The sequence below is a fragment of the Neolamprologus brichardi genome, chromosome 13 (assembly GCF_056152115.1).
Source record: "Neolamprologus brichardi isolate AB-2024 chromosome 13, ASM5615211v1, whole genome shotgun sequence".
NCBI lineage: Eukaryota > Metazoa > Chordata > Actinopteri > Cichliformes > Cichlidae > Neolamprologus > Neolamprologus brichardi.
In genome coordinates, this window is record NC_142116.1 from 2,746,293 (window position 1) to 2,762,540 (window position 16,248).

At 40.9% G+C, this 16,248-nt stretch overlaps 1 protein-coding gene across 1 annotated transcript; it reads left to right on the forward strand.

The window, feature by feature from the left end:
- The first annotated feature begins 1,948 nt into the window (after positions 1 to 1,948).
- On the forward strand, positions 1,949 to 9,232 carry LOC102798300 (carbonyl reductase [NADPH] 1-like). The gene is made up of 7 exons (XM_035904765.2): positions 1,949 to 2,005; positions 5,121 to 5,235; positions 5,836 to 6,005; positions 7,811 to 7,918; positions 8,288 to 8,496; positions 8,603 to 8,656; positions 8,756 to 9,232. The coding sequence occupies exons 2-7, from the start codon at positions 5,123 to 5,125 to the stop codon at positions 8,927 to 8,929; spliced, it is 828 nt and encodes a 275-aa protein (XP_035760658.2). The 5' UTR covers positions 1,949 to 2,005; positions 5,121 to 5,122; the 3' UTR covers positions 8,930 to 9,232.
- Positions 9,233 to 16,248: the final 7,016 nt, after the last annotated feature.

Consider the following 16,248-nt stretch of genomic DNA (forward strand, 5'->3'; position numbering starts at 1 on the left):
TATGGCTACAATGTAATTTTATTTATATAATATAAAATTACAACATTGTGAATAATTGTCAAAAAGCAGTGAGCTTGAGGTGTGAATCGGTTTTTAAAGCAACTTGTCTGGGGTGTAGAATAGGTCACACGTTGTACCCATACTGTCGGTGTTTTGCTTATCGGGGCAATGTAGAGCAGAACCACAAAGGAAGCTAAAACATAAACATCCTGTCCTGACAAAATGCTGTTTGCTGGACAAAAGCACATACTCTGTTCTAAGCCTCATACTTTTATATGTCCGTAGTGCTAGAGATGCAGTTATATGCTCCATGTTGGTCTTTGACCCTCTTGCTGAATGTGTAGCTGCAGCAGAGGATAGTGCCTCTAAATGTGCAGAAACGCTGGTTTGCAAACTGCACAATGTGATCGGATCAATAGAACAAACTCTGGCTGCTTGTTTAGACGCGCAGAGAACTTTTTGATTTGCGTGACTTGACGGTTGACTCAAGTACAGCTGCAGAAATCAGGATCAAGATTAACTCAGCTCTGCCAAGTTCACATGAGAGTAACTGGGTGTGTCTGTTTCTTTAGTTTGTAGAATTCGATAGTTGATGTTTAATCAGCAGGTTCTTGCTCACATATTTAACTAAAATAATAATTATTACAGAATGGCAGCTCCAGAGGCCACAGAGATAAAGCAAACACTGTTTTGCCTTCATTTTTATGAATGCATCAGATTAACGGAAAGATACGTTAGTTTAAACTTCCACACCCTTCCACATAACCTGTACAACTTGCTTTTGTGCTGCGCGGGACTCGCTTGAAAGAATGTTTAAAATTGAAATGATTAGAGATTTAGGTGAGGCAGCAGCGACAGGCCTAAGCATTGTGCAGCATATCAGCGATGGATGTTTTTAAGGACAATGCAGTCATTAATACGGACTAGCTTAAAGCAGTGCAATGAAAATTTGATGATGTGCTGTGCCCTGACTCTTTGCACGTTCAACTCGTGTGACCTTTCGATGTGTGCAGCTGACGATGGGAACTAGACACCACTTTCATTTTCATTTCCTGCTAAGGTGCAGACGCATGCACGCAGGTGAGGTGGAGCAGATAATTAAGTTAAATAAGTTATTTTCACTTAATAGAGCTTCCACTGTGTGACCTGATACCCTATAAACTTTATTTTAGATTCACACACACACACACACACATGCACGCACACACACACACATAAACACACACACACGCACCCTTTGACAGCATGTCTGAACAGTTGGTGGCTTATCAGATTGTTGCACCACAAAACAAAATTCTGCATGACAGAGAAACAGCAGGTTTCACTGCATGTATAACGTCCTGCAATGACAAAGTTTAGATTTATTCCCATGTTTTTCTATCAGTGGTTCCCTTAAAACTGCCCCTGGTTGGTACTGGTTGAAGATCACAAAACACAAACTGCTGAATCTTAAGAGAACATCCATTCAGTAAAGCAGGAACCATTCAAAACATTTAATAAACTCGCTAAATTACTGTTAATTAAAAATAATCAGAACCCCGCCCCCCCCCACCACCACCACCACCACCAGCTGCCTCACATTGCTACCCCATCTAAAGCGTCTTGTTTAAAGGACAGACAATGTCAATTAGTTGAGTTTACACTGCTAACACGTGTCAGTGAAAGCAGAAATAACTGGAATTAGTAAAAGAACTGGTTTTGTTTACTTAACTGTCCATGCAAAACATTTCAGAGATGGAGGAGGAAATAGATTTTTTTAAATATAATTCCAAATCAAAGGTCTTCATAAGACCTTCACCTTTAGAGGAATTACTCAAACTCTGATTTCTTGAATTTTTATTTTTATTTTAAACTGATTAAACTTGATCTTGCATTAAAAATGTACCTGGCTCTGGGACCTGGGTCTTCCGTGTAGGCGCGGTATTACTGCGCAGTGCTCCCTCCTCCTCTGCGAGCGCTTCACTCCTGTGGTAATCTTCGGTCAGGACGACAGCTTCAGCCGCAGGTAAGAAACGTCTGCAGCCTGATTAATATAACTGAGTTTTTTCCGTGTGGGCGAAGAACCAGTCCCCATTTAAAAGTTTGTCGTTTTGATAATTAGGCAACAAACTTTTCCCGTTTTAATATCACACCACGTTAGTTCATCACGTTACAAAAGTCGTTATTTTGCAGAACGTGTCCGGTTAAAATCCGTTGTTATAGCAGGACAGAGTGGCTCTAATGTCAGACCGTCGGGTGGTGTTAGAATGAAAAAGGTGAGGTGGCCTGAGCAATTAATTAAAATACACGAGAGGTTTTTTAGGTTTTAATGGCAATTTGCTTCCACTTTGTTGAAACGTAATCATTGTGCGTTCGTGTCTATGTGTGTGTGGTCTGTCTAGAAGCCCCCTAATGTTGTACCAAGTGTATTTACACAGTGACGAAATGCAGAAAGAAAACCTTTCTTTTTTTGTAAGAACGTCAAAACCCCAGAATGGGTTAGATCAGTCATGGATGCATGACTGTGTGTGTCTGCGTGCGTGATGGTGTTATGCATTTCAGTCTGGGATCCTCTGTTTCTCCGGATTTGAGAAAGTACTAATAACAGGATGAATAATGTAAATGTTTTTAGTAACATAAAAAGAAAAAAGGAAACTATGTCCCAAAACAGGAAAAAGTCAGAACAACATGGAAAAACCCTAAAAAGAAATGCTAATGTTTTATCTACATTTGCAGGCTTAGACATAGGCTAGACTTTATTATCAAATTATCTATTCAATTCAATTCAATTCAATTTTATTTATATAGCGCCAAATCACAACAAAAGTCGCCTCAAGGCGCTTCATAGATACAGAGAAAAACCCAACAATCATATGACCCCCTATGAGCAAGCACTTTGGCGACAGTGGGAAGGAAAAACTCCCTTTTAACAGGAAGAAACCTCCAGCAGAACCAGGCTCAGGGAGGGGCGGGGCCATCTGCTGCGACCGGTTGGGGTGAGAGAAGGAAGACAGATTATCTCCTAGGGTCATGACCCTGATGAAGTTGGTCAATTATTAAAGTTGTTCATCTTCCCTTAAGTGTTGCTGGAGTTCCTGCATTGAGGAAGACAGAGAGAGACAGAAACAGGAAGGTGTGTCTATGAGGTCAGGTACATTAAACAAAGTATGAAGAATATGGATCTTATATGAAATATGACAAATCTCTGGCTGGTTCATTTTCCTCTGAATATCACATACTTCAAAGGTTTTATTGAAGCTGTATTGATTTGTATTATTCATTTCCCATCTAGAACTGTTCAGTGTACACACATGTACATGTCCTCTGTGTTATGTTTTAGTATTGAAGAAATAAAGAACTTGACACACCAAACACTTGTGTCCAGGCGTCTGTGTGACTGTGAGTGTCAGAAGTGGCCCAGATGTGTTTGGAGCTTTCAGACTACAAATTTGTCCATAGTGTGGCCTTCTACTAATGTTTGTATGAGTTAGTAGGGCTGGGTGATATGGCCTAAAATTCATATCGCGATATAATTTGAAGCATGTGCGGTAACAATATATATCACGATATAATCTTTTCTTCTGTATAACGTATTTTCCACGCTATAAGGCACACTTAAAATGCTTTAACTTTCTCAAAAATCGAGAGTGTGCCTTATGTATGAATTCTGGTTGTGCTTACTGACCTCGAACTGATTTGGTCGTGCAGAAATCTGTTAAAAAAATGTTTTAGTACAACTTTGGTAAGTCGCACTGCTTGATGGATTGTTGGAGCATTATGGCTGCCGTAGTGAGGAGCTTCACGGAGTAATCTGGGTCCAAAACTCCGTCGGTTTCAGGTCCCAAAGTCAAACGAACACTAAGAGTTAAAAACGGTCTAAATTCTTTCATCTTTAATTAAATCATCAGCGTTGCTGCTTTACCGGGTGTAACAATTAAGTTTTACATCCATGAAAACAGAATTTATTAAATTTAACGGAGTTAGAAGTTAACAGGAAGTTAGCTCGCTAGTTTCCACCTAAACATTTCATACCATGTTCTGACTGAGAGATTTCTGAAACTAATTCAAACGTACAGCTCTGCTACCACTTCCAACATAAATGAAGACAGAAAACTAAACAGCAGTGGCGTTTGCAGGGTTACTCAAGTTGGACTAGCTGCTATATAATGTTGTGCTACGTGATTGCTAGCGACACAGCTATGTTAGCATAACATTAGCACAGTGAAGCTGAGGGATTCTGTATGAACAAATACAATCGCATAGTAGGATGCTATACACGGGCCAAACTTAAGTCAGGAGAACAACTGAGATTATTCATCCACAATACGAGGTTAGTTATTAATATACTGCAACATCATGGGAATAGAGCAGCTGCGAGAGAATTCAACATTAATGAATCAATGTTACGGAAGTGGAGGAAGCGCAGTTTTTGGCTTTCCCCATATTTCAAAAGTGCTTCATCTCTTTGCTATGACTGTCGCCTGGCATAATTTGCAGATGATAATGGTTTTAGCCGCTGCGATGCTTTCGACCAAAACAGGCGCAGCTTGATGACATCATCAACACGCGATAGAGCGATATAGTCAAAATCTCTATCATTGGCCAAATTTATATCGTTTCTATTGTATATCGTTTATATCGCCCACCCCTATGAGTTAGCCAGCTTTATATAACTAGATCCTGCAGGTCATCTCTGAAAGCTAACGTCACACTTTAAGTACTGACAGCCTGAGTGTAGTTGCTTAAAAACCTGTTAGAATGATATTTATGCAGGATTATTGGCATTTATTTAGCTAGAAGTTTGTGTCACACCTGTAGATCGTAACAGTCATTATTGTGACTCTTTAAATGATTGCTTTAGTTTGAAACTGTTGCTGTTGGGCTGGTTTTACAGCTGTAATCCACACTTATATGTATTATTAAACTGGAATAAAAATGTGTTTCTATAAGCAGCTTAGCAAATCCTTTAAGAGTACTTTTATTGCATTAGCTCTACCTAGTGTTAGCGGAGGTGACTCAGCAGTTATTTGGAAGGAGTGGACGTCCCTGGCCTTTCATAGAGTTTATTTGTCTGCTATTGATGAGTTTAATACTTTGTGTGTTTAAGCTGTTACTTCACATGTCGCTCTCTTTGTGAACAGACATGTCAACCAGGGTTGCTGTGGTAACAGGTAGTAACAAGGGCATCGGCCTGGCCATCGTCCGAGCTCTCTGCAAGCAGTTTGAAGGAGACGTTTACCTCACTGCTAGAGATGTGTAAGCACCACAGCTGCTAACACCTGAACCAGACTCATGTTTGCACCTGATTTTACTGCAAAATCATTTCTCTGTTTTACTTTATTGCTGTAAGGATATTTTTGGTTTATTTCCATGTATTTGATGTTTGCCTCTAACCTTTTCAAACACTTAAAAATCCAAAAAAAAGGCAATGAAAAAACCTCTACCCCTTGAAAACATAAAGTTACATCATTATTAATTTAAATCTGCAGAAAAAACTAATTAAAAACAAATATTTATCTCTAAACTACAAAACAATTGTAGGTATTAAGATGAAAAGATTAAAAGTGTTGAATCACAGTGACTGTTTAACAGTTTTGAATTCAGTGCAGATTGGCGACATCTGCTGGTCACATGTTGGTATTTGTTTTTGATGTATATGAGTTTAGATGTTTTACGCTAGTTTGTAAAGTAATTGCATCTAGGAACAGATTTGATTACATATTGCAGTTATTTTAAGACAGCAAGAAGAGCAAAGAGCACACACAGATGCTGTTGTCCACACTAGGAAGCTGAGTGAGAAACAATAAACCAGCATGGTTTTCCGAGGCTGACAGTAACGCTTTGTGTGTGTTGCAGCGGGCGTGGTGAGGACGCAGTGAAGGCTCTGTCCTCTGAGGGGCTGAAGGCCATGTTTCACCAGCTGGACATCAATGACCTGAACAGCATTAAAACTGCTGCTGCTTACTTTAAAGGGAAGTACGGCGGAGTGGACATTCTCATCAATAATGCTGGGATAGCATTCAAAGGTAGAATTAGATATAAACATTGATTTTAACTGTATTGTGCACTACAGCCTCATACACAGGAAGTTCAATTACAACGTCTAGTACTACTGACACCACCACTATTTCTTTTTATCCCATGTGAAACATAAAGCTGCAACTTGCTGCGACCGATCTAGAATAAGAAAGTAGGTTGTGTGATGATTTTTTTCTTCTTCCCAGTTTCTATAACAGAAGGTTGTTTATGTGAGGAGGTTGTTGGCCTCTTGCACAACCATTTGTCTAGCTCCTTGTCTTTGACTAACCTGGTATCCTATGTAGAGCTGAGGCCCTGGGGTCTTCAAGCATGCAACCCTGCATGCTTGAAGACCCTGCTGCTGGAGCATCAATCTTTATCTAGAATTTAAAACATTTTACACTTCAGCAGTCAAGATTAACCAAAGTTGTCCTTTTGTCCGTGGACAACTGGGAACACCAAGGCGTTCCCAGGCCAGCCGAGAGATATAATCTCTCCAGCGTGTCCTGGGTCTGCTCCGGGGCCTCCTCCAGGTGGGACATGCCTGGAACACCAACCCCAGGAGGCATCCTTGTCAGATGCCCCAACGACCTCAGCTGGCTCCTTTCGATATGGAGCAGCAGCGGCTCTATTCTGAGCCCCTCCCGGATGGCCGAACTTCTCACCCTATCTCTAAGGGAGAGGCCAGCCACCCTTCGGAGGAAGCTCATTTCTGCCGCTTGTATCCGCGATCTCGTTCTTTCGGTCACTACCCACAGCTCGTGGCCATAGGTGAGGGTAGGGACGTAGATCGACCGGTAAATTGAGAGCTTCGCTTTTACACTCAGCTCCCTCTTCACCACGATGGACCGGTGCAGCGTCCGCATTACTGCAGCTGCAGCCCCAATCCGTCTGTTGTACTAGAGACCTGAAAAGTTAAAACTATTTATTATTCAATTGATTCTTTGTCAATATTTGAAAAATATTAAAGTATCCATAAACAAGAACCATTTGTCCTCCTGTGCTACGTTTCCTTTCCTCCACTTTTAGGCCTTTTCGTTGCATAAATGATCAGAAAGCCGTTCGGCTGTGCTTGTAGCTCATCACACTCACCGTATACGGAGCAAAGAGTGACGTTTTAAGTTAGCAGCTAAAGTTAGCAAGCTTAGTTAGCAGGCTGTGACTGTAGCCTGTATGGGTCCGATCTAAAGGGCACCAACACCACAAACATATTCAAGGGGCCCACTTCAGGGAGTGCAGTTAGCCGAGGTGAAGCCAAGTTGAAGCTAGCAGATCTGTCACTTAAAGTAGCTACGCCACATATTCCCCCAGCTGGGCTGAAGGGAAAATAGGTTGAGCATTTTAACGTGGGAGTCTGTGGGGACTGACTTGCTTTTAGAAGAAACCATCAGAGGAGATGCAGGTTTTTACACCTCCGCATTAGCTTCAGTTTTTAGCCCTCGGGGCTGCACTTTCATTGTCACATGCACTTCCATCATGCATGTCTTTAAAAGTTCAGGGTTGCTGTGTATGTGTGAATACAGCTACACAATAATATAAGAAATGCTATGGTGCATATGTAAGTGAATTAATGTGTTGTAGTCTTCCTGAAAACCATCAGATATTCGCCCCTAACATCCGCCGTGATGAAGAAGAGTCAGATAACGTAAACATTCTGAAAATTATCCTATAGCTCTGAACAAAAAGAGGATTTTTAATCAAATACAATTTATTTGATTAAAAATCCTCTTTTTAATTAAATAAAAAGATCTATAAATGATTAAGGCTGAAATGAATAAGGAGGTGACAACATGTGAACTTTGTTGTTTTTCAGCGGCAGACACAACTCCATTTGATGTCCAGGCCGAGGTGACCCTCAACACAAACTTCTTTGCCACCAGAGACATGTTGACTCACTTCCTGCCGATCGTTAAAGCTGGAGGTACGAACACGAGGCCGGATCAAATCTGCCGGTCGCGCGCGTCGCCGCTGCTTGAATAAACAGCTTTGGTCAGCGTTTGATTAGAGGAGCAAGTTTGGCTTCGATTCAGACTATTAATGACTGTGGATGTTCGAAAACGTTCTCTGTTGGCACATCTTGAACATTTGATCTATAATTGGAAAGCGATATCTTTTGTTTGCCCTCAGATGTGTGATCACAATTTGCGGAAAACAAAGCACGACAACAATTAAACATGCAGACACACTACAGCCAACTCGCGTGTAATCTTTCCTGGAAGATGATGAGTTTGCTTGACGTGCTGTGAGAGATGCACATGAAGAGGTTTGTTACCCTGTGTGTGCGTTTCAGGTCGTGTGGTGAATGTTTCCAGCTTTGTCAGTGCACTTACGTTGAACAAGTGCAGCTCGGAGCTCCAGCAGCGTTTCCGCAGTGAGGACCTCACAGAGGACGAGCTGGTGGGACTGATGCAGCGGTTTGTCAGCGAAGCCAAGAAAGGCAAACACAAAGAAGGCGGCTGGCCTGATTCAGCATATGGAACATCTAAAGTCGGGGTGACGGTACGGCTGATGTGAAAATGAAGTTCATATCAACACGTAAAGAACCTGCTCTAAATCTTAATCGGCGTACTTCTTTGATTATGATTATGAATGTGTGTGTTTTCAGGCCCTGTCCATGATTCTTGCTCGTCAAGTTTCCAAGCAGAGACCAAATGACGGGGTAACTAATATTTAAAATCTTTAACGTTGCCAACAACATTATCTCCTAGTTTCTGCTTTGTTTCCTTTTTATTTTCTGTGTTTTTTATTCTTTTAACAGATCTTGCTGAACGCCTGCTGTCCAGGATGGGTGCGCACCGACATGGCTGGCGATAAAGCCCCCAAGTCACCAGAGGAGGGCGCTGTCACTCCAGTGTACCTGGCCCTGCTGCCATCCGGAGCCACAGAGCCTCACGGAAAATTTGTGTCTGACAAGCAAGTTCAGCCGTGGTGACGAGTGTGTGATTGTCAGCGTTTCCACCCAAACGACATGTCGAAGATCCGTATTTAGACTAGATGAACCAATCAAAACAATGCATTTTTAACAGTTTGAGTCTGTCAGTGTGCATGTGTGTATCTGCTGGATTATAACATATACAGTAATTAAACTTGTGTATGTGTAAGTGCCGGCTAATGTTTTTGATACAACACTTTGCCTGTGGCAGGATGAATGTTTGATCATTTTTTACATGGAGGAAAGTAAATGTGCTTTATGTATGAAATATGAATCTCCTGAAGAACTAATAAACAGTTTTCTGCAGCACAGGGCGTGTGCATTAACTGGTTATGAGCAGAATAGAAACATTAAATTTACAGATATAGAAGAAATGGACATAAAACCGAAGACTTGTCTTCAGTTAAAAATAATGACATTTATTGTTAGCTGAGGATTCAATTCAATTCAATTTTATTTATATAGCGCCAAATCACAACAAAAGTCGCCTCAAGGCGCTTCATAGATACAGAGAAAAACCCAACAATCATATGACCCCCTATGAGCAAGCACTTTGGCGACAGTGGGAAGGAAAAACTCCCTTTTAACAGGAAGAAACCTCCAGCAGAACCAGGCTCAGGGAGGGGTGGGGCCATCTGCTGCGATTGGTTGGGGTGAGAGAAGGAAGACAGGATAAAGACATGCTGTGGAAGAGAGACAGAGATTAATAACAGATATGACTCAATACAGAGAGGTCTATTAACACATAGTGAGCGAGAAAAGTGACTGGAAAGGAAAAACTCAATGCATCATGGGAATCCCCCGGCAGCCTACATCTATTGCAGCATAACTAAGGGAGGATTCAGGGTCACCTGGTCCAGCCCTAACTATATGCTTTAGCAAAAAGGAAAGTTTGAAGCCTAATCTTGAAAGTAGAGATAGTGTCTGTCTCCTGAATCCAAACTGGAAGCTGGTTCCACAGAAGAGGGGCCTGAAAACTGAAGGCTCTGCCTCCCATTCTACTTTTAAATACTCTAGGAACAACAAGTAGGCCTGCAGAGCGAGAGCGAAGTGCTCTAATAGGGTGATATGGTACTACAAGGTCATTAAGATAAGATGGGGCCTGATTATTTAAGACCTTGTATGTGAGGAGCAGGATTTTGAATTCTGGATTTAACAGGAAGCCAATGAAGGGAAGCCAATACAGGAGAAATCTGCTCTCTCTTTCTAGTCCCTGTCAGAACTCTTGCTGCAGCATTTTGGATCAGCTGAAAATGATTTTGTTATTCAGGTACATTTGTGCCATTATAAGCATAAAAACTTAAGAAAACTTGATGGTGGAGAGAAGAAGCCAGTTTTTTCCTGCTCTTCCATCATCTCTTGAACCAGAAAGCCAAGCAGCATGCAGATACAGATTATGATGTAAGTATCATGGCAGCCCGTCCTGGATGTACCCCGCCTCTCACACGACGACAGCTGGGATAGGCTCCAGCCTCCTGGCGGCCCTGAATTGAATAAGCAGAAGAAAATGAATGGATATAATATTGGAGATTATATAATGAACTTGGAACAGAGCGCTCTGGCTCTTGCTGCAGTGGCATTCTGGGATATGACAATCAGATAATCAGCAAAAAGTAAACACAAAGTAATCTCCACAACCTCATCTCCAGCTAAAGGAGTTACCAGCCTCTGATAAGGATAATGACTTTTATTTTTGGACACTGGAAATGGCAACTAAAAACAACAACTGCCAATAAAAGTAAATAATTCACAGCAAAATGTCAGAAATGGCAGCATGAGCTGATTATTATGGACCAAAATGCTGGAATAAAAAGGTGTTATGGATTTAAAGGGAAACTCAAAGCAGGAAGTTACAGAGCTCGGGGTTCACATAGTTATGAGGACGATCCAACAATCAACAGGGGTAAACAGAGACAATATATGCACAGGTCAGCTGGAGAGAGCAGACGAAATGAGACAGGGGGAGTAAATTTAACATTAAACTAAAAACAAAAAACATTTTTTCATCTTTTCCCAGGATCTGCAGCTATGGGAAATAAATTTCTCATAAATAATACATTTAAGTCATGGCCCTTTAATACTCTTTGTTTTCAGCTCTGCAAGTTATTTCCCTCATTTCTGATATTCCTTTTGAAGGGTTCTTTCCAGTTCCTGATTATTAGCTTCAGTTCTGGTGTTTAAGCATTTGTCTGTTTCGTGCTTTAACTCACCAAACTGCTTGTTGCCTCCTGTAGTTCAGGAGGCAATTTAGAGTAAATAGTCTAAAATTTAAAACAGCTCAGACACTAAAAATGTAGTTTGCCTTTGTGCCACTATATTCATTTCTGCGTCAACATTTAGAAAACATAACATTTTAAATGTAAAATCAGAGGCTTAAAATTTTAACAACATGGTCATTTGAACAGTTCTGTGCAAAAGTCTTGATCCACCATCTATTTCTTTATATTTTGTTTCCAAACAGCAGCACTGTCTTGTAATTTGTTTTAAAAAAACTGATGTAAAACAAAAGAAAAAAGCATCTAACGGGTGATGACCTGGTGTTGTGTTTACACAGAAAAGACCACTTTGTAAAGAAGCAATTTTGCTATTAGCAGCCTGCCACAAAACACATCGCATGTTCCTATTTTTTAGCTACATTTACAAAAAATGGCAACCATAACACAGTTTGACAGACATAGAAATAAAATAGTATTTTTTTCTGCACCAGTAAGGTGATTCCCAACATTAACTGAAAACTCAAAAAATCTCAGCACAGTGTGCGTCCTTGTCCAACATAGCAGGACTAAAGAAATGAACAATTTCTAAAAGTCATGTCCTTAAGAAATAAGAAAACATCCAGCAAAGACCTGGTACAGGACCAGAGAGATAAAAGATCCATCTTTTACTGAATAATCACCAGAAAAGGATTCAGTGGGATGGCTGGCCGTTCTGGAAACACAAAAGAAAGTCTGGAGATGCCAAATTACACAAGAACAGAACGGCAAACAAGGGAAATGCTTCTCATGTGGAGTAATAAATCCAACTGTGAAATTTGGGGTTTAAATAATCATCAATATGCGTCATCCAACAGTATTTCCATCTCTTTTTGCACACTGTGAAGGGGCGTGGTCTGCAGTGCCGCTGCAGGGGAGGCGGACGCACCTGAGCGGCGTGCGCAATCACGCCTCGCCGGTCGGTTTAAGGTCTGTGCTGGGTTCTGCTGCAGTTATTGTTGTTGATGCGTGTGGGGGGGAGTGTGGAAGCTGCAGCCAGTGTGTGGAAACGGCAACCGTAATAATAAAGAATGCTGGAAAGCACGAATGTGTGGACGTCACCTTTCGTGGGTTTGTTACACGCATTTCAGTAAATCATAGGAAACTCTAAATTGGCTGTCTCAAGCGCCTTAGTCTAATGTTGGTGTTTAAAGACTTCTGGTAGGAAAAGGGTGGTGTGGTCTGAATTTGCAGCCAAAAGTCTGAGAGCAAAATAAAAGCGCAGCTTCATGGAGATGTCACGACACCTGCTGGTGATACTGCACATTTATTATTACCAACACTTTATATTCAAAACGATGAATAGGCCTATTAAGTGCGATAAATGTGAACAAGAGCAAATCAGATAAGCTCCAAAGCAACAACACAGATATATGCGCAGTAAAGGTCAAGTCAAATGTAGTCTTGTAATTCTAATTCACGAGTACATTTATGTTCGGAGACACAACAACATGCACACAAAGGCAACAATAAATGACTCCCTGAAGCAACATTCACAGCGTTGACATGTTTATTGGGCTGATGTAGCTGCGCAGCTGGAAAAGCAAAGCACACAGAAAGCCGAGCCTGAGGTCTTCTTCTCCCTTCACGTTATATTCAGTCTGTGAAACAAGCGTCACAGTAATGCTGATGTTCTCTTTTAGCATGTCCGACTGCATGTAAAACAACCGCCTCACCGCAGATATTATTAAATATAACGCCACTTTTCAAAGGACTGCAAAGTGATGCCAAGTGTATCATTTTTAATGCATGATTTTTTAGTTTTTAAGACCTCTAAAGCATCACTGTGCCCCCAAAAATAAACAATAATAATACATTCTTAAGCAATAAATTACACAAATATTTAAATGTTGCAGAAATGACACATATTAAAATTCAATATGGCAATATCAATATCTTTTTTAACCAGAAATTACCTAAGTTATTTTATTTTAACTTATTTTATTGTTTTTTAAAAGTTTTCATTGCTGGATACAGTAGGTGTTTCAAAATGCTGTTTATCTTACATAAAAACATACATTATATTTCATGTTTCCATGCACTATATCCTCCATAAATGACCAAAGTTTAAGATTTCTTTAGCCTGAAAACATTTCATCTTGTCTTAAAATAACAGATAGATGTGATATCTATTGTGTATTGTTTATGCAAACCGCCCCCCCGCCCCACTAATTCCCTCAAGTAATGCAAAAAAGGACCTTGGTGTCATTTACAGCTATGATCCTGCGTCCGTTAATAATTTATATGCCAGCTCAAAATTTCAGGAGGAAAAACAAAAGATCACTCAGTACCAGCCCCGGTCCGTTGTCTGAGCTGTATTTTGTTACTACAACAGCTCTCTACAATAGGTGTTGAATATATACAATATTTACCTTTGGATTTTGGTATCTTTCACCACTCCTGGAATGAAATCTGACTGCTCAGAGTGTTTGTTTATACCAAATGCAAAGAACGTCAGAGAAGGAAATCTCATTCAGGTGGTTTCATATTGTTTGTGCGGAGATAAGAAGAGATTTCATACAAAATAATTCCTGTGGAAATCCAGATTTTTCTGCTTTATCGCATCCCTTTCTGCCTGGTTTAAGTCTCTGAGTCAATATCGCAGTAGACTGTGTAGTGTCGATGTAATCTCTGTGTGTATCTGTGTGTGTGTGTCTGCGTGTGTAAAAGTGTGGGAGTTGTAGTCCTGTCAGACAAGAGAAAAGCCCCGATTACTTTGTAGATAAAACCTAATCCAGGGAGCGAGAACGATAGAGAGATGGCCAAAGACAGGGGAGAGAAATAATCCTCTAATCCCTGCTGCCTGCCAATGGAAGCCCCATCACACGCTCACTTTGATAATCATAATGATCGTCATTGGTTGTAAGTGCTGCACAAGCGTTATAATTTCTTTATTGATCCTGCTGCCGGGAATTCCCTCAAAGCCGAAACACAATTCAGACTCGAGAGCTTGAAGAAAAGGCAAGCGAGTTTCTTTTTGGTTTGTGAAGATGTTTCCTCTCCTCCAAAAAGCTTCTTCAGTTCGAAAACAACCCAGAGAGAGTCCCAGGTTTTTGACCCCTGATTGTCATTGACCCAGTATTGATCACGTGAGTGTGAAACCAGTGTAAGATATCGCCATCATCGTGTGAGCTATTGAGAGTGGGCGTTTAAAGACTGCATTGTAGATGGCTGATAACTGGTGTCGTAAACCTCAACCTCTGTTCAACGTCGGTCATTCCCAGTGGATTCCCAGCTGTTGAGGTGGCTCTCCTGTGTTGTGGGCTGATTGTTTTTTCCTGGGTAAAAGCTCCAAGCACTCATCACTGCACTGCATAACATACATGTTGGTCTTTAGTTTGTGTTTGGGTGTTTTGTCCTTGGGATGAACGAGTTTTTGCCCGAGGTGCACAGAGACGTTCGGTTTCTCAGTCTGCCATGTAGGAGATTTTATTTCCCCCGGCTGCTGTCTGAGGTTCTTCCCTGTACATCTTCACCAATTTAATGAAAGCCCAGTTAGGATAACCACATGTTTAAGGTGCTTTCTTAATTTCAGATAGAGGATTCTAGCTGCCCAACAGTCCTGGTTCTTCTTTGTTGTATTTTTCTTTTCATGATGTGTCAAATACTTTCAAATGATCACAGGTCTGGAGTACAGGCAGGCCAGTTCAGAGCTGTTATCATAGCTGCTGCCTGCAGTTTAGCGTTGTCCTGCTGAAATATTCAAGGTCTTCCCTGCAAAAGATGCGAATGGGAGCATATTTTACTCTAAGACCCAACTATACCTTTCAGTGTTGCTGGCACTTTCCAGATGTGCAAGCTGTCAGTGCCACTGGCATTAATGCACCTCTGTCCCACCTCTGCAGACTTTTTAACAGCAGGATGAAAACAAGCCTTTTTACCTTTTTTAGTCTGGAGGACCCAGGCTCATGTTTTGGACTGATTCTTATATACTCAAAGCATTCTATACCAGCGGTCCCCAACCCCCGGGCTTCGGACCGGTCCGTGAGTCGTTTGGTACCGGGCCGCGAGAGTTGAGGCTCAGGTGTGAAATGTATAGTTTTCAGGGTTTTTATCGGTTTTCAGCGTTATTTTGTTATCGTTTTTATCATTTACTCGGTTTTCCTGGGTCTTTTCACGTGTGTTATGAATAAATTTTCTTTTTTTCGGTACCGGTACTAGTTTTATTTTGTTGTATTTATCCGCGACACCTTAAAGGCCGGTCCATGAAAATATTGTCGGGCATAAACCGGTCCGTGGTGCAAAAAAGGCTGGAGACCGCTGCTCTATACAACACGCCACATTCACCCAGTCACACAAGCACTAACTCTATACTGAGCGCTTTCTAACTACACTCACACATACTCCTGGTTAGTATCTTGCCCAAGGATTCTTGGCATGCAGACTGGAGGAGCCTGGGATTGAACCTCCAACCTTCCGATCAGTAGGTGACCTGCTCTACCTCCTGAGCTACAGCCACCCCTTCCCAAAAGAATTTCCACGTTTGATTTGTTTTACCTCAGAACTATTTTCTACTTTGTCTCAGGCCATTTTCAGCCTTTCCCCTCGCACACGGAGAGTCCCTTAGAGTCTCTGAACCTTTTGATGATGTTAGGTACTATACATATTCAAGTCTTTGCAATTTTACATGGAGAAACAAAATTCTGATATTGTTCCACAATGTGTAGACATAGTTTTTGCAGACAAATGAATGTGTGAAATGTTTTGTGAATTTCTAACCAATCACAGTACTGATCTGTTGCCAGTTAACCAAATTAATTGTAAAATGTTTCTTTTTAGTACTGGTTACTTTTCCAGCCTTTCGTTGCCTCTGTTCAAACATTTTTGAGGCATGTTGATGAATTCAAATTCAGAATGAGCTAATACTTTTCATGAAATAGTAAAATGTCTCAGTTTAAACATTTTACATGTTTTTTGTGAATTAAACAAAACAGCTTCATGGGAGTCGCTAATTATTTGATTATATTTTTGTTTACATTTTACACAGTGCTCCAACGTTTTTGAAACTGGGGTTGTAAATGCAAAAAAAGAGAAACGTGCACAGAAATGTGAATGAGGCACAGCTGA